Raw genomic sequence first — 23,912 nt, 5'->3', positions numbered from 1 at the left:
TGTAACTGCAACAGTGTAGTTTTGTCGGATGTAGGCCCCATAGGTGTATGGATCTGTAACTGCTACATTGTAGTTTTGTCGGATGGAGGCTCCATAGCTATATGGATCTGTAACTGCTACAGTGTAGTTTTGTCAGATGGAGGCTCCATAGCTGTATGGATCTGTAACTGCTACAGTGTAGTTTTGTCGGATGGAGGCTCCATAGCTGTATGGATCTGGAACTGCTACAGTGTAGTTTTGTCGGATAGAGGCTCCATAGCTGTATTGGTCTGTAACTGCAACAGTGTAGTTTTGTCAGATGGAGGCTCCATAGCTGTATGGATCTGTAACTGCTACAGTGTAGTTTTGTCAGATGGAGGCTCCATAGCTGTATTGGTCTGTAACTGCAACAGTGTAGTTTTGTCAGATGGAGGCTCCATAGCTATATGGATCTGTAACTGCTACAGTGTAGTTTTGTCAGATGGAGGCTCCATAGCTATATGGATCTGTAACTGCTACAGTAAATGTGTCTTTTTTATTTGAAGGATTCTTTCGAGCTGATGAAAGATAAGGGCCATATGTTTCGAAAGCCGTATTGCAAGCGATGATCATTGAAGTTTCTAAAGGTTGAACCACAGCGCAGGGATTGTAGTTCACATGAGGTAGTCGTGGGCAAAGCTAATGGCTGAAAACTGTAGGGAGAAGACAGAATGCCGCCTAGAGTTTTTGAGAGCTAATAGAGAACAAGATATAGGATGAAAAATACAGGAGTTTTGGCGTAGGTACAGCCGACTAGCGCTAGCTAGTAAACAGAGGCTTAGGAGATGTTATGTTTTGTTCTTCAGCTAACGTCACTTTTTGTGAATCGTTAAGCATTTATGTAATTAAAAAACACATAACGTACATACAGTAAAGGCTTCATAATTCATAAAGTTCATGTTAACTGGCTGATATTATCTCATAGAACAAAACATATAAGATCTCCTATGCCTGCATTAACCTCGGACCTTATTTTCTGTGTTTATTCCAAAACCCTATTCTTTCCCCATTCATTTTCCCCATATGAATGCCTGAACGAACCAGAGGTAACTCATTTCCGTTTTTTAAGACTACAAGCTGGCGAGCTCTATTGTCAGAGGAGAATACAATGCACATATAAAAACAACCCACTGGGCACACACTGGTTGAATCAACGTTGTTTCCACGTCATTTCAATGAATTTACATTGAACCAATTTGGAATAAAATGTCTTGCACTATTAAACGTTGTGCTATCCAGGAGCACGAGTACAGGACGTCAATAAACTGCTCCCAAACATTTTAAACCAGCATCAGGAAATTTAGTATATCATAGATCATTAGGAAGTGCAGCGCAAAACAGCTAAAGATGGATTTAAAAGAACTGATTGGGTCTCTGCTTGACACCAATAAACCCCCTACAATATCTGGCCCACTCCCCTCCCTAAATCGTGGTATTGAACATTTCAGACTTGTAGCCCTCCATAACTGGCTACAAGACTATTGCAGATCTGTGGGTGTAACATTTATTGACAATTTTGATACCTTCTGGAAACAAAGCTTGATTTATAAGGAGGATGGGATCCACCCAAATCATTTGGGTTCCTGGATCCTTTCACAGCATTATAAGGCTGCGTTGAGACAATGACTTATCAATGACCCAAGCCCAGCTCAGTTAATCCCTACCATTGTGACGCAGAGTTGTCATAATGCTTCAGCAAATGTACATTATCCCAGGGGCATAGGAAGACACAATGTAATTTAATTTATGTCCCTCTAACTGCCCTGAAAGCCTCTGCTGATCCCACAGCAACTGTATGCAGTAATCATGTGCCTATGAACCAGTTCTACTGTTAGCACTGAGGCGGTGTGCCCTAGCAGGAAGTCCACTATGTGAAGCTCACCCTGCACTAACATAAATAGCATGAGCATGAATACTTCTGCTAAGCTTCCCAGTAAAGCAATGAAAACAATTAAGTATCCCAGGAAAGTGCTAAAAATAGTCCACGTTAACATATGTAGCCTAAGAAACAAGGTTCATGAGGTAAATAACTTGCTAGTAACATTTGACATTCATGTTCTGACTACCTCTGAAACTCACTTAGATAATACATTTGATGACACAGTGGTAGCAATACATGGTCATACCATTTACAGAAAAGACAGAAATGGGGGTGGTGTTGCGGTCTATATTAAGAACCACATTCCTGTAAAGCTTTGAGAGGATCTCATGTTAAATACTGTTGAAGTAATATGGCTACAGGTTCATCTGCTTCACCTAAAGCCCATTCCCTGTGGGAAGCTGCTATAGACCACCAAGTGCTAACAGTCAGTATCTGGATAATATACTGTACCAGTCAAAATTTTGGACAAACCTACTCATTCAAGGGTTTTTCTTTACTTTTACCATTTTCTACATTGTAAAATAATAGTGAAGGCATCAAAACTATGAAATAACATATATGGAATCATGGAGCAACCAAAAAAGTGTTAAATCAAAATATTTTTTATATTTCAGATTCTTCAAAGTAGCCACCCTTTGCCTTGATGACAGCTTGGTACACTCTTGGCATTCTCTCAACCAGCTTCACCTGGAATGCTTTTCCAACAGTCTTGAAGGAGTTCCCATATTCTGAGCACTTGTTGGCTGCTTTTCCTTCACTCTGCAGTCCAACTCATGCCAAACCATCTCAATTGCGTTGAGGTTGAGGGATTGTGTAGCCCAGGTCATCTGATGCAGCACTCCATCACTCTCCTTCTTGGTCAAATAGCCCTTACACAGACTGGAGGTGTTGGGTCATTTTCCTTTTGAAAAACAAATGATAGTCCCACTAAGCGCAAACCAGATGGGATGGCGTATCGCTGCAGAATGCTGTGGTAGCCATGATGTTTAAGTGTGCCTTGAATTCTAAATAAATCACTGACAGTGTCACCAACAAAGCTACCCCCACACCATCACACCTCCTCCTCCATGCTTCACGGTAGGAACAACACATGCAGAGATAATATTTTCAACCTACTCTGCATCTCACAAAGACATGGCGGTTTCATCAGACCAAAGGACAAATTTCCACCAGTCTAATGTCCATTGCTCATGTTTCTTGGCCCAAGCAAGTCTCTTCTTCTTATTGGTGTCCTTTAGCAGGGGTTTATTTTCATCTATTCGACCATGAAGGCCTGATTCATACAGTCTCCTCTGAACAGTTGATGTTGAGATGTGTCTGTTACTTGAACCATGTGAAACGATTATTTGGGCTGCAATTTCTGAGGCTGGTAACTCTAATGAACTTAACATCTGCAGCAGAGGTGACTCTGGGTCTTCCTTTCCTGTGAGAGCCAGTTTCTTCATAGCGCATGATGTTTTTTGCAAATGCACTTGAAGAAACGTTCAAAGTTCTTGAAATGTTCTGGACTGACTGACCTTCATGTCTTAATGTAATGATGGACTGTCATTTATCTTTGCCTACTTGAGCTGTTCTTGCCATAATATGGACTTGGTCTTTTACCAAATAGGGCGATCGTTTGTATAACACCCCTACCTTGTCACAACACAACTGATTGGCTCAAACGCATTAAGAAGGAAAGAAATTCCACAAATTAACATTTAACAAGGCACACCTGTTAATTGAAATGCATTCCAGGCCACTACCTCATGAAGCTGGTTGAGAGAATGCCAAGAGTGTGCAAAGCTGTCATCGAGGCAAAGGGTGGCTACTTTAAAGAATCTGAACTTTTTTGGTTACTACATGATTCCATGTGTTATTTCATAGCTTTGATGTCTTCACTATTATTCTACAATGTAGAAAATAGTGAAAATAAAGAAAAACCCTTGAATGAGTAGGTGTGTCCAAACTTTTGACTGGTACTGTATGTGATATCAACAGAGAGCTATATGTTCAATATTGACTGGCTTTCATCAAGCTTCCCACTCAAGAAAAAACTTCAAACTGTAACCAGCGCCTGCAACCTGGTTCAGGTTATCAGTCAACCTATTTTTTATTATTTTATTGAATGTATGGTTGAGAGGAATGACAGCACAACCGATTGGCAAACGTACTGCAAATTGAAAAATTATGTGACTAAACGGAATAAAAAGAAGAAGAAACTATACTATGAAACAAAGATAAATGATATAAAGAATGATAGTAAAAAGCTTTGGAGCACCTTAAATGCAATTTTGGGCAAAAAGGCAAACTCACCTCCATCATTCATTGACTCAGATGGCTCATTCGTCACAAAACCCACTGATTTTGCCAACTTAGTTTAATGATTTTTTAAACGATTAGCAAACTTAGGCATGACATGCCAGCAACAAACGCTGACACTACACTTCCAAGTATATCTGCCCAAATTATGAAAGACAAGCATTGTCATTTTGAATTCCATAAAGTATGTGTGGAAGAGGTGAAAAATTATTGTTGTCTATTAACAATGACAAGCCACCGGGGTCTGACAACTTGGATGGAAAATTTATGTGGATAATAGCGGATTATATTGCCACTCCCATTTGCCATATCTTCAATTTAAGCCTACTAGAAAGTGTGTTCCCTCAGGCCTGGAGGGAAGGAGAAGTCATTCCGCTACCTAAGAATAGTAAAACACCCTTTACTGGCTCAAATTGCCGACCAATCCGCCTCACAAACCCTTATTAAACCCTTGTGTTCAAGTCAGCTTGATCATTCTGTTGTGTTTCTCTACTCCCAATGCTGCATCAATAGGAAAACAGTCTGCTATTTTACAGTGAACCAATTGACAACAGACTTTCAGCACGCTTATAGAGAAGGACATTCAACAAGCACAGCCCTTACATGGCAGGGGCGGCAGGTAGCCTAGTGGTTAGGGCGTTGGGCCAGTAACCGAAAGATTGCTAGATTGAATCCCCGAGCTGACAAGGTAAAAATCTGTCATTCTGCCCCTGAACAAGGCAGTTAACCCACTGTTCCTAGGCTGTCATTGTAAATAAGAATTTGTTCTTAACTGACTTGCCTAGTTAAATAAAAATAAATATACAAAATGACTGATGATTGGCTGAGAGAAATTTAGATTCGAAAGATTGTGGGGGCTGTTTTGTTAAACCAGTGCGGCTTTTGACATTATCGATCATAGACTGCTGCTGGAAAAAACTGTGTTATGGCTTTACACCCCCTGCTATATTGTGGGTGTTCTTAATGAAAGCCTGACTTAATGTCCCCAGGGCAGCTGTCTAGGCCCCTGACTTTTTTCAATATTTACTAACAACATGCCACTGGCCTTGAGTAAAGCCAGTGTGTCTATGTATGCGGATGACTCAACACTATACACGTCAGCTATTACAGAGACTGAAATGCCTGCAACACTTAACAAACAGTTGCAGTTAGTTTCAGAATGGATGGCAAGGAATAAGTTAGTCCTAAATGTTTCAAAAACTAAAAGCATTGTATTTGGGATAAATCATTCACTAAACCTCAACTAAATCTTATAATGAATAATGTGGAAATTGAGCAAGTTAAGGTGACTAAACTGCTTGGAGTAACCCTGGAGTGTAAACTGTCATGATCAAAATATATTGATACAACAGTAGCTCAGATGGGGAGAAGTCTGTTCATAACAAAACGCTGCTCTGCCTTATTAACATCACTAGCAACAAGGCAGGTCCTAAAGGTTTGTCGCACCTGGACTACTGTCTAGTCCTATTTTTAAAATATAAAAATACACCTTATGGAACAGCGGGGACTGTGAAGAGACACAAACACAGGCACAATTATACACACACACAGGCTAACATACACAGGTACACATGGATTTTGTGTTGTAGATATGTGGTAGTAGAGTAGTGGCCTGAGGGCACACAATTCATCTGTTGTGAATTTATTGTATTGTTTTTAAAATTGTATAAATGCCTTAATTCTGGTGGACCCCAGGAAGAGTAGCTGCTGTGATTCAGTAACTAATGGCGGTCCATAATAAATACAATTACAAACCATACGTAACAGTGCATTCGAAAAGTATTCAGACCCCTTACAGCCTTATTCTAAAATGGATTAAATAAAACATTTTCCTAATCAATCTACACACAATACCCCATAATGACAATGCGAAAACAGGTTTTTAGAAATGTTTGCACATTTCTCACCAATTAAAAACAGAAAAACCATATTCACATAAGTATTCAGACACTTTGCAAAGAGATGCAAAATTGAGCTCAGGTGCATCGTGCTTCCACTGATCATCCTTGAGATATTTCTACAACTTGATTGGAGTCCACCTGTGTAAAATTCAATTGATTGGACATGATTTGGAAAAGCACACATCTGTCTATATGAGGTCCCACAGTTGACAGTGCATGTCAGAGCAAAAACCAAGCCATGAGGTCAAAGGAAATGTGCGTAAAGCTCTGAGACAGGATTGTGTCGAGGCACAGATCTGGGGAAGGGTACCCAAACATTTCTGCAGCATTGAAGGTCAACAAGAACACAGTGGCCTTCATCATTCTTAAATGGAAATACTTTGGAACCACCAAGACTCTTCCTAGAGCTGGCCGCCCGGCCAAACTCAGCAATCAAGGGGAGAAAGGCTTTGGTCAGGGAAGTGACCAAGAACCCGATGGTCACTGTGACAGAGCTCTAGAGTTCCTCTGTGGAGATGGGAGAACTTTCCAGAAGGACAAACATCTCTGCAGCACTCCACCAATCAGGCCTTTATGGTAGAGTTGGCCAGACGGAAGCCACTCCTCAGTAAAAGGCACGATTGCCCACTTGGAGTTTGCCAAAAGGCACCTAAAAACTCTCAGACCATGAGAAACAAGATTCTCTGGTCTGATGAAACCAAGATTAAACTCTTTGGCCTGAATGCCAAGCGTCACGTCTGGAGTAAACCTGGCAGCAACCCTACTGTGAAGCATGGTGGTGGCAGCATCATGCTGTGGGGATGTTTTTCAGCGGCAGGGGATGGGAGACAAGTCAGGATTGAGGGGAGGATAAACGGAACAAAGTACAGAGAGATCCTTGATGAAAACCTGCTCCAGAGCACTCAGAACCTCAGACTGGGGTGAAGGTTCACCTTCCAACAGGACAACAACCCTAAGCACACAGCCAAGACCACGCAGGAGTGTCTTCAGGACAAGTCTCTGAACGTCCTTGAGTGGCCCAGCCAAAGCCCAGACATGAACCCGATCGAACATCTCTGGAGAGATGTGAAAATAGCTGTGCAGCGACGCTCCCCATCCAACCTGACAGAGCTTGAGAGGATCTGCAGAGAAGAATGGGAGAAACTCCCCAAATACAGGCGTGCCAAGCTTGTAGCGTCAAACCCAAGAAGACTTGAGGCTGTAATCGCTGCCGAAGGTGCTTCAACAAAGTACTGAGTAAAGGATCTGAATACTTACGTAAATGTGATTTTTCATTTTTTTCTAAAAACCTATTTTTGCTTTGTCATTATGGGGTATTGTGTGTAGATTGATGAGGGACAAAAACAATTTCACACATTTTAGAATAAGGCTGTAACGTAACAAAATGTGGAAAAAGTAAAGCAGTCTGAAAACATTCTGAAGGCACTGTACGCCCTTCCTGTTTGGAAGTTAATTTCACATGGCCTACATCCAACATCATCCATTGGGGAGAAAGGCAGTGTTTTTCCTTTTGCTTTGTACATCATTGTGACTAACAGGGAGAGTTTTGCATCTCACTTGTTGTTGTCGTAATTACCTCTTACTCAGCTAGGCCAGGCAAAGGGTTGGACTGTGGGCCTAAATTTCCCAAGGAAAGAAAAAAATCCACACCTTATAATCACACCCACACATAAAACTGTTCATAATGCCTTATGTGAAATGTCTTGCATCAGGTATCACCACACATTCCAGAGCAACTGCACAATGGGAAATGTTTTTACTTTTCTTGGAGCCAACTATTTACCTAACCATATCAATGTGAGTGAATATCACAGCCTGTCGTGCCTAATCTCATTATATCACTTCTATTACCAGGCTCTGACACCAGGTCCATAAAGTACATTAGATATTATAGTTTCATAAGAGTGAAGGTGTGTGTGTAAACACCATTACTTCTTAGTGGATGTTTGCAATAATGCACTCTACACAAAGCCCTGTTCCTTTCTGGGAGTGTATTTTAAACATTTGAGTAAAAAATAAAGGATGACGAGCAATGTCATCTATTATAGTTTATTATATATATAGAAAAATACAAAAACTAAATAGTAAGATATAACTAAGCAATAATGCCAGAGGGGATGTGGCATATGGCCAATATGCTGTTCTTAAGCACGGCGCAACGTGGAGTGCCTGTATACAGCCCTTAGCCGTGGTATATTGGCCGTATACCACAACCCCCCGAGGTGCCTTATTGCTATTATAAACTGATTACCAACGGTTCTGTCATACCAATGGTATACGCTCTGATATACCACGGCTGTCAGCCAATCAGCATTCAGGGCTCGAACCACCCAGTTTATAATTTCGAATAAATAACTCTGGAAACAGACGGATTTATGCAGTTGCTATTGGGCCATGCAGAGGAGGTCATAGGTGAGCTGTGAGATGTCAAAGGCTTGGTGGCGAGGGGGGCTGTCGGGGGTGTGTGTGTGGAATGGTTCCAGGGAACTGTTGAAGATGACTCGTGCCCGCTGGTTCTCCACCATCTCATCAGCCCAGCGAGGAGGGGGCAGGTCAGCTGAGTAGAGGAGAGGATACATGTTGTCCATGTATACCCTCACAAACTTTCTCTTCAGCAGCGGTAGGTCCCTCTGAAAACCCCCCACACACACGCAAATCCACCATCACACAAAACACATACCCACAGAACAAGCCAGTTCAGCAGTGCCACAAAAAATAGCTTCACAATTCCTCAACCACCAGAAAAATACGTAAGGGCCGGTTTCGTGCACACTAAAAAGCACTTTAAAATGGAGAAACTCAATCAAAAATACTTCCGTCCAGGATTAGGCTTAATCTGTGTCTGAATGTTCAGAAAGGTCTGCTCTAAGGATTTGCTTACCTTTTCAGATCTCTTCATATTGCTCTCAGCCTCCAACCAAGACTTCTGAACAGAAAAACAATTCAGTCAGCATTATAGTCAACATTATAGTAAATACACTGTAGCTAGCCAATAAGTCTATAAAAGAGCCCACTGATTCCTGAAAATAGGGTCTGAATTGCATTGGGTTATCAGGGGGTGGTGAGATGAGCTAGCCTCGATCCGGCAACAGAATTTACCCTCAGGGCATCCAGCAGGTCCGATTGGTCCATGATCTCTGGGAAGGTGGCCAGCAGAGGACTACAGATCAGATCTGTTGGGGAGTGACATCGGCCCGAGAGAATTCCTCATTAGTAACGAACAGCTACTGCAACACATACCGTACTGTACTACCGTAGGAAAAGCAGTCTGGTGTTCTCTGTATCTGATCAGCCGCATAGGTGAAACAGGGGCAACACCAATCTGACAAGATTACCTTCCTGGGCCCGGTTCCCCAAAAGCATCTTAAGGCTAAATTCATCATTAGAACCTTCATAGGAGCATCGTTAAATCTCTGTTCTGTTTCCCAAAACCATAGTTACTAAAGTTGAACTTGAAAACGCTTGTCATTTACCAACTGCCTCAGACCACTCGCAGAACAGCTAAGTGTCACTATATACACTGCTCCCAAGTGGCTCAGAGGTCTAAGGCACTGCATCGCAGTGCTAGAGGCGTCACTATAGACCCTGGTTTGATCCCGGACTGTATCACAACCGGCCGTGATCGGGAGTCCCATAGGGTAGCGCACAATTGGCCCAGCGTCATCCGGGTTAGGGGAGGGTTTTGCCGGAGTAGGCCATCATTGTAAATAAGAATTTGTTCTTAACTGACTTGCCTAGTTAAATAAAGGTTAATTAAAATGTAATTCAAAATACACAGAAGATCTGAGTTAAACATACACTGAATGTATAAAACATTAGGAACACTTTCCTAATATTGAGTTGCACCCCCTTTTGCCCACAGAACAGCCTCATGTCTTCGGGCATGGACTCTACAAGGTGTCGAAAGCATTCAATGGGGATGCTGGCCTATGTTGACTTCAATGCTTCCCACAGTTGTGTCAAGTTAGCTGGATAACCTTTGGGAGGTGGACCATTCTTGAAACACACGGGAAACTGTTGAATGTGAAAAAACCCAGCAGCGTTACAGTTTTTGACACACTCAAACCGGTTCGCCTGGCACCTACTACCATACCCCGTTCAAAGGCACATCAATCTTTTGTCTTGCCCATTCACCCTCTGAATTACACACATACACAATCCATGTCTCAATTGTCTCAAGGCTTAGAAAACCTTCTTTAACAAGTCTCCTCCCATTCATCTACAATGATTGGCTCCACCCAGTACCCTTCCTTGAACTTAGTCACTGTCACTAGCCGGCTACCACACGGTTACTCATCCCTGCACCTTCAAGGCTGCTGCCCTATGTACATAGACATGGAATCACTGGTCACTTTAATAATGTTTGCATACTGTTTTACTCTTTTCATATGTATATACTGTATTCTAGTCAATGCACAATTGGCCCAGCGTCGTCCGGATTTGGCCGTCAGTGTAAATAAGAATTTGTTCTTAACTGACTTGCCTAGTTAAATAAAGGTTAAATAAAATAAAAGTGTGTTTAACAGGTGACATCAATAAGGGATCTTCTCTTTCACCTGGATTCACCTGGTTAGTCTGTCATGGAAAGAGTTCTTAATGTTTTGTACACTCAACGTAGAATCAAGATGTTTATTTTTTTAAATTTCACCTTTATTTAACCAGGTAGGCTACTCTCATTTACAACTGCGACCTGGCAAAGATAAAGCAAAGCAGTGTGACACAAACAACAACACAGAGTTACACATGGAATAAACAAAACATACAGTCAATAACACAATAGAAAAAAATAAAGTCTATATACAGTGTGTGCAAATGGCATGAGGAGGTTAGGCAATAAATAGGCCTAACCTATTTAAATAAATAGTGAAGTAATTACAATTTAGAAAATGAACACTGGAATGATAGATGAGCAGATGATGATGTGCAAGTAGAAATACTGGTGTGCAAAAGAGCAGAAAAGTTAATAAAAACAATATGGGGATGAGGTAGGTAGATTGGGTGGGCTATTTACAGATGGACTATGTACAGCTGCAGCGATCGGTTAGCTGCTCAGATAGCTGATGTTTATAGTTAGGGAGAGAAATATAAGTCTCCAGCTTCAGCGATTTTTGCAACTCGTTCCAGTCATCGGCAGCAGAGAACTGGAAGGAAAGGCGGCCAAAGGAGGTGTTGGCTTTGGGGATGACCAGTGAAATATACCTGCTGGAGCGCGTGCTATGGGTGGGTGTTGTTATAGTGACCAGTGAGCTGAGATAAGGCGGAGCTTTACCTAGTAAAGACTAATAGATGACCTGGAGACAGTGGGTCTGGCGACGAATATGTAGCGAGGTCTAGCCGACAAGAGCATACAGGTCGCACTGGTGGGTGGTGTATGGGGCTTTGGTGACAAAACGGATGGCACTGTGATAGACTGCATCCAGTTTGCAGAGTAGAGTGTCAGAGGCTATTTTGTAGATGACATTGCCGAAGTCAAGGATCGGTAGGATAGTCAGTTTTACGAGGGTATGTTTGGCGGTGTGAGTGAAGGAGGCTTTGTTGCGAAATAGGAAGCCGATTCTAGATTTAATTTTGGATTGGAGATGCTTAATGTGAGCCTGGAAGGAGAGTTTACAGTCTAGCCAGACACCTAGGTATTTGTAGTTGTCCATATATTCTAAGTCGGAACCGTCCAGAGTACTGATGCTAGTTGGGCGGGCGGGTGCGGGCAGAGAATGGTTGAAAAGCATGCATTTAGTTTTACTAGCATTTAAGAGCAGTTGGAGGCCACGGAGTGTTGTATGGCATTGAAGCTCGTTTGGAGGTTTGTTAACACAGTGTCCAAAGAAGGGCCAGATGTATATAGAATGGTGTCGTCTGCGTAAAGGTGGATCAGGGAATCACCCGCAGCAAGAGCGACATCGCTGATATATACAGAGAAAACAGTCGGCCCGAGAATTGATCCCTACAGCACCGCCATAGAGACTGTCAGAGGTCCAGACAACAGGCCATCCGATTTAACACACTGAACTCTGTCTGAGAAGTAGTTGGTGAACCAGGCGAGGCAGTCATTTGAGAAACCAAGGCTGTTGAGTCTGCCAATAAGAATACGGTGATTGACAGAGTCGAAAGCCTTGGCCAGGTCGATGAAGACGGCTGCACAGTACTGTCTTTTATCGATGGCGGTTACGATATCGTTTAGTACCTTAAGCGTGGCTAAGGTGCACCCGTGACCAGCTCGGAAACGGGATTGCACAGCGGAGAAGGTACGGTGGGATTCGAAATGGTCAGTGATCTCTTTATTGACTTGGCTTTCTAAGACTTTAGAAAGGCAGGGTAGGATGGATATAGGTCTGTAACAGTTTGGGTCTAGAGTGTCACCCCCTTTGATGAGGGGGATGACCGCGGCAGCTTTCCAATCTTTAGGGATCTCGGACGATACGAAAGAGAGGTTGAACAGACTGGTAATAGGGGTTGCAACAATGGCGGCAGATCATTTTAGAAAGAGAGGGTCCAGATTGTCTAGCCCAGCTGATTTGTACGGGTCCAGGTTCGGCAGCTTTTTCAGAACATCTGCTATCTGGATTTGGGTGAAGGAGAAGCTGGGGAGGCTTGGGCAAGTAGCTGCAGGGGGTGCGGAGCTGTTGGCCGGGGTTGGGGTAGCCAGGAGGAAAGCATGGCCAGCCGTAGAGAAATGCTTATTGAAATTTTCGATTATCGTGGATTTATCGGTGGTGACAGTGTTTCCTAGCCTCAGTGCAGTTGGCAGCTGGGAGGAGGTGCTCTTATTCTCCATGGACTTTACAGTGTCCCAAAAAAATTGGGAGTTAGAGTTACAGGATGCACATTTCTGTTTGAAAAAGCTAGCCTTTGCTTTCCTGACTGACTGCGTGTATTGGTTCTTGACTTCCCTGAACAGTTGCATATCGCGGGGACTATTCGATGCTAGTGCAGTTCGTCACAGGATGTTTTTGTGCTGGTCGAGGGCAGTCAGGTCTGGAGTGAACCAAGGGCTATATCTGTTCTTAGTTCAACATTTTTTGAAAGGGGCATGCTTATTTACTTTTAAAGAACGACCGGGCATCCTCGACTGACGGGATGAGGTCAATATCCTTCCAGGATACCCGGTCCAGGTCGATTAGAAAGGCCTGCTCGCAGAAGTGTTTTAGGGAGCGTTTGACAGTGATGAGGGGTGGTCGTTTGACCGCGGACCCATAGCAGATGCAGGCAATGAGGCAGTGATCGCTGAGATCCTGATTGAAAACAGCAGAGGTGTATTTGGAGGGCAATATCTATGAGGGTGCCCATGTTTATGGATTAGGGTTGTACCTGGTGGGTTCCTTGATAATTTGTGTGAGATTGAGGGCATCTAGCTTAGATTGTAGGACTGCCGGGGTGTTAAGCATATCCCAGTTTAAGTCACCTAACAGAACGAACTCCGAAGATAGACGGGGTGCAATCAATTCATATATGGTGTCCAGGGCACAGCTGGGAGCTGAGGGGGGTCTATAACAGGCAGCAACAGTGAGAGACTGTCGGTCTGTCTGTCTGTGACCTTTACAATTGCTACAAACAATTGAAGGATAAAAAAAATTTCAAATGAAAACCGAAAGATGACTTGCATAAAAAGATAAATAGGCTACATGGGCCTATACAGTGCCTTCAGAAAGTATTCACACCCCATTACTTTTCCATATTTTGTTGTGTTATAGCCTGAATTGAAAATGGATTAAATTTAAATATTGTGTCACGGATCTACACATCATACCCCATCATGTCAAAGTGGAATTGTTTTTGTAGAACATTTTTGAAATTAATAAAAAATGTAAATCTGAAATGTCAATAAATAAGTCTTCAACCCCTTTTTTAATGGCAAGCCTAAATTAGTTCAGGAGTAAAAATGTGCTTAAGAAATCGCATAATAAGTTGCATGGTAGCAACAAAAATTATGACTATTCTTTACCCTATACATAAAATGATCTGTAACGTCCCTCAATCAAGTAGTGTCACGATCGTCGTATGGTGGAAGAGAGGAGGACCAAGGCGCAGCGTGAAGTGAATGCATTCTTCTCTATTTATTATCACGAAAACGAAGAACACTTTACAAACTATACAAAAACAATAAACGACTAACGTGAAGCGATAAATGACAAGTGCAGACACAGGCAACTTACATATAGACATAGACAATAACCCACGAACTACCCAATGAATATGGCTGCCTAAATATGGTTCCCAATCAGAGACAACGATAGACAGCTGTCTCTAATTGAGAACCAATCTAGGCAACCATAGACATACATACACCTAGACTAGACACTGCCCCATAAACATACAAAAACCCCTAGACAATACAAAACACATACATCCCCCATGTCACACCCTGACCTAACTAAAATAATAAAGAAAACAAAGATAACTAAGGCCAGGGCGTGACAGTACCCCCCGCCCCAAAGGTGCGGACTCCGGCCGCAAAACCTGACACAGAAGGGGAGGGTCCGGGTGGGCCTTCTTACGGCGGCGGCTCGGTGCGGGACGTGGACCCCACTCCACCATAGTCAAAACCTGCTTTGGTGGCGCCTCTGGAGCGGGGACCCTTACAGCGATTCCCGGACTGAAGACCATCCTAGAGGGCGCCACTGGACTGAGGGGCAGCTCCGGACTGAGGGGCGGCTCCGTACTGAGGGGCGGCTCCGGACTGGCGGGCGGCTCTGGCGGCTCCTGACTGGCGGGCGGCTCTGGCGGCTCCTGACTGGCGGGCGGCTCTGGCGGCTCCTGACTGGCGGGCGGCTCTGGCGGCTCCTGACTGGCGGGCGGCTCCTGACTGGCGGGCGGCTCTGGCGGCTCCTGACTGGCGGGCGGCTCTGGCGGCTCCTGACTGGCGGGCGGCTCTGGCGGCTCCTGACTGGCGGGCGGCTCTGGTGGCTCCTGACTGGCGGGCGGCTCTGGCGGCTCCTGACTGGCGGGCGGCTCTGGCGGCTCCTGACTGACGGACGGCTCTAGCGGCTCCTGACTGACGGACGGCTCTAACGGCTCAGGACAGACGGGCGGCTTTGACGGCTCAGACGGCTCCGGACAGACAGGCGGCTCAGATGGCGCTGGGCAGACGGGCAGCGCAGGCGGCGCTGGGCAGACGGACAGCTCAGACGGCGCTGGGCAGACGGGCAGCGCAGGCGGCGCTGGGCAGACGGCAGACTCTGGCCTGCTGAGGCGCACAGTAGGCCTGGTGCGTGGTGCCGGAACTGGTGGTACCGGGCTGGGAACACGCACCTCAGGGCGAGTGCGGGGAGGAGGAACAGGGCATACTGGGCTGTGGAGGCGTACTGGAGGTCTGGAGTGTAGAGCTGACACAACCCGTCCTGGCTGGATGTTTCTACTTGCCCTGCAAATGCAGGGCGCTGGCACAGGACGCACAGGGCTGTGCAGACTCACAGTACGCAGATCCGGCGCAGGATATCCTGGTCCAAGGAGGTACACTGGAGACCAGGAGCGCTGAGCCGGCACTCTCCTACCTAGCTGGATGCCCATTCTAGCCCGGCCAATGCGAGGAGCTGGAATAGAGCGCACCGGGCTAGAATAGCGCACTGGAGACACCGTGCGCATCTCTGCATAACACGGTGCCTGACAAGTTACACGCTCCCCACGGTAAGCACGAGGAGTTGGCTTAGGTCTCCTACCTGACTCAGCCAATCTCCTCGTGTGCCCCCCCCCCCCTCCCAAAAAAATCTTGGGGCTGCCTCTCGGGCTTCCGTGCTACCTTTATATCGTCTTCGTTCCTCCATTCTCCTGTATCCCTCCTCGCACTGTTCCATTGAATGCCAGGCGGGCTCCGGCACTCTCCCTGGATCGATCGACCAACTCTCTATTTCCTCCCAGGTTGTTTTCCACTCATCCTTCTCCTGGGTCCATTTTTCCACCAAATGCTGTTCCTCCCTTTCACGCTGCTTGGTCCTTGTTTGGTGGGTTATTCTGTCACGATCGTCGTATGGTGGAAGAGAGGAGGACCAAGGCGCAGCGTGAAGTGAATGCATTCTTCTCTATTTATTATCACGAAAACGAAGAACACTTTACAAACTATACAAAAACAATAAACGACGAACGTGAAGCTATAAATGACAAGTGCGGACACAGGCAACTTACATATAGACATAGACAATAACCCACGAACTACCCAATGAATATGGCTGCCTAAATATGGCTCCCAATCAGAGACAACGATAGACAGCTGTCTCTAATTGAGAACCAATCTAGGCAACCATAGACATACATACACCTAGACTAGACACTGCCCTATAAACATACAAAAAACCCTAGACAATACAAAAGACATACATCCCCCATGTCACACCCTGACCTAACTAAAATAATAAAGAAAACAAAGATAACTAAGGCCAGGGCGTGACAAGTAGTGAATTTCAAGCACAGATTCAACCACAAAGAACAGGTTGTTTTTCAATGCCTTGCAAAGGGCACCAATTGGTAGATGTGTAAAAATATAAAAAAGCAGACAGTGAAAATCCCTTTGAGCATGGTGAAGTTATCAATAAGGCCTTTGGATGATGTATCAATACACCCAGTCGCTACAAAGATACAGGCGTCTTTCCTAACTCAGTTACCGGAGAGGAAGGAAATTGCTTAGGGATTTCACCACGAGGCCCATGGTGATTTTAAAAGAGTTAGAGTTGAATGGTTGTGATATGACAAAACTGAGGATGGATCAACAACATTATAGTTACTCCACAAAACTAACCTAAATGACAGAGTGAAAAGAAGGAAGCCTGTACAGAATTAAAATACTCCAAAATATGCATCCTGTATGCAACAAGACACTTAAGTAATACTGCAAAAACAATGTGGCAAAGAATTTACATTTTTGTCCTGAATACAAAGCGTTATGCTTGGTGCAAATCCAACATGTCACTGAGACCACTACAATGGAGTTGGCTGTATTATGTTATGGGTATGCTTGTCATCGGCAAGAACTAGGGAGTTTTTTACAAAAAGAAACAGAATAAAGCTATAAGCACAGGCAAAATCTGAACAGAAAACCTGATTCATTCTGTTTTCCAACAGACACTTTGAGACAAATTCACCTTTCAGCGGGACAATAACCTAAAACACAAAGCCAAATATACACTGGAGTTGCTTACCAAGACCATATTGAATGTTCCTGAGTGACCTAGTTACAGTTGTGACTTGAAAATCTATGGCAAGACTTGAAAATGGCTGTCTAGCAAGGATCAACAATCAACATGACAGAGCTTAAAAATATATATTATAATAATAATTGCCAAATATTGTACAATCCAGGTGTGGAAAGCTCTTAGAGAATTACCCACAAAGACTCAAATACATTTTTATTGGTCACATGCGCCGAATAGAACAGGTGTAGACTTTACACCGGTTCTATTCAGCAACAATGCAGAGTTAAAAAGTAAGACAAATATTTGCTGAATAAAAAAAACATAGTAACACCATAAAAACAAAAACAAGGCAATATACAAGGAGTACCGGTACAGAGTCAATGTGCAGGGGTACGAGGTAGTTGAGGTAATTGAGGGAATACAGTGCATTCAGAAAGCATTCAGACCCCTTGACTTCTTCCACATTGTTATGTTACAGCCTTATTCTACATAATGACAAACAACTGAAATATGTAGTGTGTGTGTATCAGCGGCAGTCGGTGCCGTTTAAGATGAGGGAGAATGATTTTTTTTTTTATATATATAATTATGAACATGGCATATTGGATGACTGTCATTCATAATCCATTCACCCAGCTCAATGTAACATCGATAGATATAGGCTACTACATGATACTTAAATTTTCCCTGTACCCATCATGAGAATGCTACAACCTAGCCAATGAATGAAAGTTTACAACGTAGGTGTAAGGGGTGCGTGTTGGTGGCAGGGAAGTCAGGAGCAGGAGAACAAACTTGGTATACACGGAGTTGATTAATAAATACTGACAAACTCCAAAACAACCAAAATGTACAAAATAACAAGTGGGTACAAAACCCGTCGCACACCAACACTAAAATGCACATCACATACACCGCCCGACACGTCCTCCACCTTGCACTGCGCGCACACCTTGCACTGGGCGCACACCGAGCAGGAGGAAACATAAACCCTCACGTCCTTAGCTAAAGTGGGCCACCAGTACTTCCCACTAAGACAGCGCACCGTCCGACCGATCCCAGGATGACCGGAGGAGGGTGATGTGTAGGCCCAATAGATCAGCCGGTCGCGGACAGCAGACGGAACGTACAGACGCCCAGCTGGACACTGAGGGGGAGCGGGCTCTACACGTGGCACCCGCTCAATGTCCGCGTCCAGTTCCCACACTACCGGCGCCACCAAACAAGAGGCGGGGAGTATGGGATTGGGATCCATGTGCCGCTCCTCTGTGTCATACAGCCGGGACAATGCGTCTCCCTTAACGTTCTGGGAGCCTGGTCTGTAAGAAAGGGTAAACACAAAACGTGTGAAAAACATGGCCCACCTTGCCTGGCGAGGGTTCAGTCAGACTCGCCGCCCAGATGTACTCCAGATTGCGGTGGTCAGTCCAGATGAGAAAAGGGTGTCTAGCCCCCTCAAGCCAATGTCTCCACGCCTTCAGTGCCTTTACGACAGCCAACAACTCCCGGTCCCCCACTCATAGTTTCGCTCCGCCGGGCTGAGCTTCTTCGAGAAGAAGGCACAAGGGCGGAGCTTCGGTGGCATACCCGAGCGCTGAGAGAGCACAGCTCCTATCCCAGCCTCGGACGCGTCCACCTCCACTATGAACGCCAAAGAGGGATCCGGGTGGGCCAGCACGGGAGCCGAGGTAAACAAAGCCCTCAGGTGACTGAAAGCCCTGTCCGCCTCAGCTGTCCACTGCAAGCGCACCGGGCCCCCCTTCAGCAGTGAAGTAATAGGAGCCGCTACTTGACCAAAACCCAGGATAAACCGGTAGTAGTTGGCAAACCCTAAGAATCGCTGCACCTCCTTAACCGTGGTGGGAGTCGGCCAATTACGCACGGCTGCAATGCGGTCACTCTCAATCTCCATCCCTGACGTGGAAATGCGATACCCTAGGAAGGAGACGGACTGTTGGAAGAACAGGCATTTCTCAGCCTTGACTTACAGGTCATGCTCCAACAGGCGACCAAGCACCAGGGACACATGCTCGGCGCGTGTAGCGGAGTATATCAAAATGTCATCAATATACACCACTACACCCTGCAAGTCCCTGAAAATCTGGTCTACAAAAGCTTGGAAGACTGATGGCGCATTCATCAACCTGTACGGCATGACGAGGTACTCATAGTGCCCAGAGGTGGTACTGAAAGCCGTCTTCCACTCGTCTCCCTCTCGGATACACACTAGATTGTAAGCGCTCCTGAGATCTAGTTTGGTGAAGAAGCGCGCCCCGTGCATTGACTCTATCGCTGTGGCTATGAGCGGTAGCGTGTAACTATACCTCACCGTGATCTGATTAAGACCCCGGTAGTCAATACACGGACGCAGACCTCCCTCCTTCACAAAAAAGAAACTCGAGGAGACGGGTGAAGTGGAGGACCGAATGTACCCCTGACGCAGGGATTCGGAGACATATGTTTCCATAGCCTCCGTCTCCGCCTGTGAGAGGGGATACACGTGACTCCTGGGAAGTGCAGCGTCTACCAGGAGATCTATCGCACAATCGCCCCGTCGATGAGTTGGTAATTGAGTCGCCTTCTTTTTAGAGAAGGCGAGAGCCAAATCGGCATATTCAGGAGGAATGCGCACGGTGGAGACCTGGTCTGGACTCTCCACCGTAGTAGCACCAACAGAAACCCCTAAACACCTACCTGAGCACTCTCGCGACCACCCTGTGAGAGTCCTCTGTGGCCAAGAAACAATGGGGTTATGACAAGCTAACCAGGGTAGGCCCAGCACCACGGGAAACGCAGGAGAGTCAATAAGGAAAATACTAATTTTCTCCGTGTGACCCCCCTGCGTCACCATGCCCAAAGGAGCGGTAGCCTCCCTAATTAACCCTGACCCTAATGGTCGACTATCTAAGGCGTGAACGGGGAAGGGCACATCCACGGGAACCTATGAGCTAACGCTCTATCAATGAAATTCCCAGCCGCGCCTGAATCTATGAGCGCCTTATGCTGGAAATGCGGGGAAAACTCAGGAAAAAAGTGACAGACAAACATATGAGCAACAGAGGACTCTGGGTGAGAATGGTGCCAGCTCACCTGGGGTGACGCCAGAGCGCCCTGCCTGCTCCCTCGATTCCCAGAGGAACCTATCCGGCACCGACCAGCAGTGTGACCTCTGTGGCCACAGATGGTGCACGAGCGGAAACCCCCTCCGTTCTCCCTGCGCACCGCCCCTCCCAGCTCCATGGGTATCGGAGATGGGGTGCGGGAGGATGGAACCACCAGACCCCGATCTGGACGTCCGCGAGTAGCCAGCAGGTTGTCCAGCTGGATGGACAGGTCCACCAGCTGGTCGAAAGTGAGGGTGGTGTCTCTGCAGGCCAGCTCCCGACGAACGTCCTCGCGCAGACTGCAGCGGTAGTGGTCGATCAAGGCCCTGTTGTTCCATCCTGCGCTGGGGGATGGAACAGCCAGGGTCCTAAACTCCAGGGCAAACTCCTGGGCGCTCCTCGTCTCCTGCCTCAGATGGTAGAGGCGCTCACCCACCGCTCTACCCTCGGGCGGGTGGTTGAAGACTGCCCAGAAACGGCGGGTGAACTCCTCAAAATGGTCCAACGCCGCATCTCCCTCTCTCCACACGGCGTTGGCCCACTCCAGGGCTTTCCCGGTGAGGCACAAGACGAGAGCGGACACCTTCTCACGGTCCGATGGAGCTGGGTGGACCGTGGCCAGATAGAGGTTTAGTTGGAGGAGGAAACCCTGGCAGTTGGCAGCACTCCCGTCGTACTCCTGTGGCATGGAGAGACGGATCCCACTGGGTTCAGACGGGAAAGGGGCGCTCAGGGGAGACCCCGGTTGTGCTGGTGGAGGCGCTTGAAGAACTCGCTGTCTCTCCCAGCAGTCCATTGTCTTGATAACGCGATCCATGGCAGCGCCCAGATGGTAAAGCATTACCGCATGCTCCTGGACGCGCTCCTCCACCTCCATGGCCGAGGTACCTTCTCCTGCTGACTCCATAGGTAGGTTGGAGATTCTGTAAGGGGTGCGTGTTGGTGGCAGGGAAGTCAGGCGCAGGAGAACGAACTTAGTATTTATTAAACAACTCCGTATTTATTAAACAACTCCAAAACAACCAAAATGTACAAAATAACAAGTGGGTACAAAACCCGTCGCACACCAACACTAAAATGCACATCACATACAAACAAAACAATCTCCGACAAGGACATGAGGGGAAACAGAGGGTTAAATACACAACATGTAATTGATGGGATTGGAACCAGGTGTGAAGGAAAACAAGACAAAACCAATGGAAAATGACAAATGGAACAGTGATGGCTAGAAGGTCGGTGACGTCGACCGTCGAACACCGCCTGAACAATGAGAGGGACCGACTTCGGCGGAAGTCGTGACAGTAGGTGCACATTAGTCCAACAGTTACAAACAATAGTTTCTATTGGACAAATTCAGGTATGTTTATCCCCGTTTTGTTCGCTTCCATTTAAGAAACGTTTTCAACAGAATTGGCACAATGAATACACTCCTGATTACACGCAAACACAGTTAACTTTCATAGCAGCCACATACAAACAGCTTGTTGTATATATAATTCCTTCTTGCATCTATCTAAGTGCTCTCCTCCTCTCACCTTTTCCATTCGCTTGTGGACTTCAGTGTACAACACATCAGCTGTCTGTGACCAGGCAAAAAAAACATTTCCATGCCAAACCTTCATATCATAACCGCTACACACAGCCTACATCGTTGTCATGTCATAGTCAACATAGCTACTAGAACTAACGTGTTAGTAAACCCGCTACAATTATGCAGTACAGCAGGGTTCCCAACCAGAAGTACTAGGACTCCTCGGGTAACTTGGCCTATCCACAGGGGGTACTTGAGAAGATGCATGAGATCTATATATACCGCGAAATATAGTTAGCGCTCTCTCGCCGGCAGGGAGCGATGTACTGGGCCGTACGCACTACCCTCTGTAGTCTTGCGTTCGTATGCAGAGCAGTTGCTATACCAAGCGGTGATGCAGCCAGTCAAGATGCTCTCAATGGTGCAACTGTAGAACCTTTTGAGGCCCTGAGGGTTCATGCCAAACCTTTTCAGCCTATTGATGGGGAAGAGGCGTTTTCAGGCACTTTTCACGATTGGTGTTTTTGGACCATGATAGGGCCTTAGTGATGTGGATACCAAGGAACTTGAATCTCCCAACCCGCTTCACTACATCCCTGTCGATGTGAATGGGGGTGTGTTCGGCCCTCAGTTTCCTACTGCCCGTCAGGAAGTCCAGGATCCAGCTGCAGAAGGAAGTGTTCAGTCCCAGGGTCCTTAGCTAAGTGAAGAGCTTGGAGGGCACTATGGTGTTGAATGCAGAGCTATAGTCAATGAACAGCAATCTCAAATATGTGTTCCTTTTGTCCAGGTGGGAAAGGGCAGTGTGGACTGCAATAGAGATTGCGCCATCTGTGGATCTGTTGGGGCGGTATGAGAATTGGAGTGGGTCCAGGGTGTCTAGGATGATGGTGTTGATGTGAGCCATGACCAGCCTTTCAAAGCATTTAATAGCTACAGATGTGAGTGCTATGGGGCGGTAGTCTTGGGCACAGGGACTATGGTGGTTTGCTTGAAACATGTAGGTATTATAAACTGGGTCAGGGAAACATGTAGGTATTACAGACTCACAGCTGTAATCACCGCCAAAGGTGCTTCTACAAAGTATTGACTCAGGGGTGTGAATACTCATGTAAATAAGATATTAAATGTTCAATAAATTAGCAACAATTTCTAAAAACATGTTTTCACTTTGTCATTATGGCGTAGTGTGTAGATGGGTGAGAAAAAAACACAATTTAATCAATTTTGAATTTAGGCTGTAACAACAAAATGTGCAATAAGCCAAGGGGTATGAATACTTTCTGCAGGCACCGTATACAGTGGGGCAAAAAAGTATTTAGTCAGCCACCAATTGTGCAAGTTCTCCCACTTAAAAAGATGAGAGAGGCCTGTAATTTTCATCATAGGTACACTTCAACTATGACAAACAAAATGAGAAAAAAAAATCCAGAAAATCACATTGTAGGATTTTTAATGAATTTATTATGGTGGAAAATAAGTATTTGGTCAATAACAAAAGTTTATCTCAATACTTTGTTATATACCCTTTGTTGGCAATGACAGAGGTCAAACGTTTTCTGTAAGTCTTCACAAGGTTTTCACACACTGTTGCTGGTATTTTGGCCCATTCCTCCATGCAGATCTCCTCTAGAGCAGTGATGTTTTGGGGCTGTTGCTGGGCAACACGGACTTTCAACTCCCTCCAAAGATTTTCTATGGGGTTGAGATCTGGAGACTGGCTAGGCCACCCCAGGACCTTGAAATGCTTCTTACGAACCCACTCCTTCGTTGCCCGGGCGGTGTGTTTGGGATCATTGTCATGCTGAAAGACCCAGCCCCGTTTCATCTTCAATGCCCTTGCTGATGGAAGGAGGTTTTCACTCAAAATCTCAGGATACATGGCCCCATTCATTCTTTCCTTTACACGGATCAGTCGTCCTGGTCCCTTTACAGAAAAACAGCCCCAAAGCATGATGTTTCCACCCCCATGCTTCACAGTAGGTATGGTGTTCTTTGGCTGCAACTCAGCATTCTTTGTCCTCCAAACACGACGAGTTGAGTTTTTACCAA

At 45.7% G+C, this 23,912-nt stretch overlaps 1 protein-coding gene across 1 annotated transcript in view; it reads right to left on the bottom strand.

Moving 5' to 3' along the window:
* Positions 1-8,221: 8,221 nt before the first annotated feature.
* Positions 8,222-23,912, bottom strand: part of nphp1 (nephronophthisis 1) — a 29,959-nt gene continuing 14,268 nt past the window's right edge. Inside the window, exons 19-21 of the mRNA XM_038960815.1 lie at positions 9,202-9,275; positions 8,984-9,028; positions 8,222-8,732 (exon numbers count right to left, since the gene is read on the bottom strand). Coding sequence (XP_038816743.1) covers positions 8,487-8,732; positions 8,984-9,028; positions 9,202-9,275 — 365 coding nt within the window. The 3' untranslated portion in view covers positions 8,222-8,486. The remainder of the gene's footprint in view (positions 8,733-8,983; positions 9,029-9,201; positions 9,276-23,912) is intronic.

Source organism: Salvelinus namaycush, chromosome 22 (assembly GCF_016432855.1).
Source record: "Salvelinus namaycush isolate Seneca chromosome 22, SaNama_1.0, whole genome shotgun sequence".
Taxonomy (NCBI): domain Eukaryota; kingdom Metazoa; phylum Chordata; class Actinopteri; order Salmoniformes; family Salmonidae; genus Salvelinus; species Salvelinus namaycush.
Note: the sequence above shows the minus strand (reverse complement) of the source record. Positions and strands in the feature narration are given on the sequence as shown.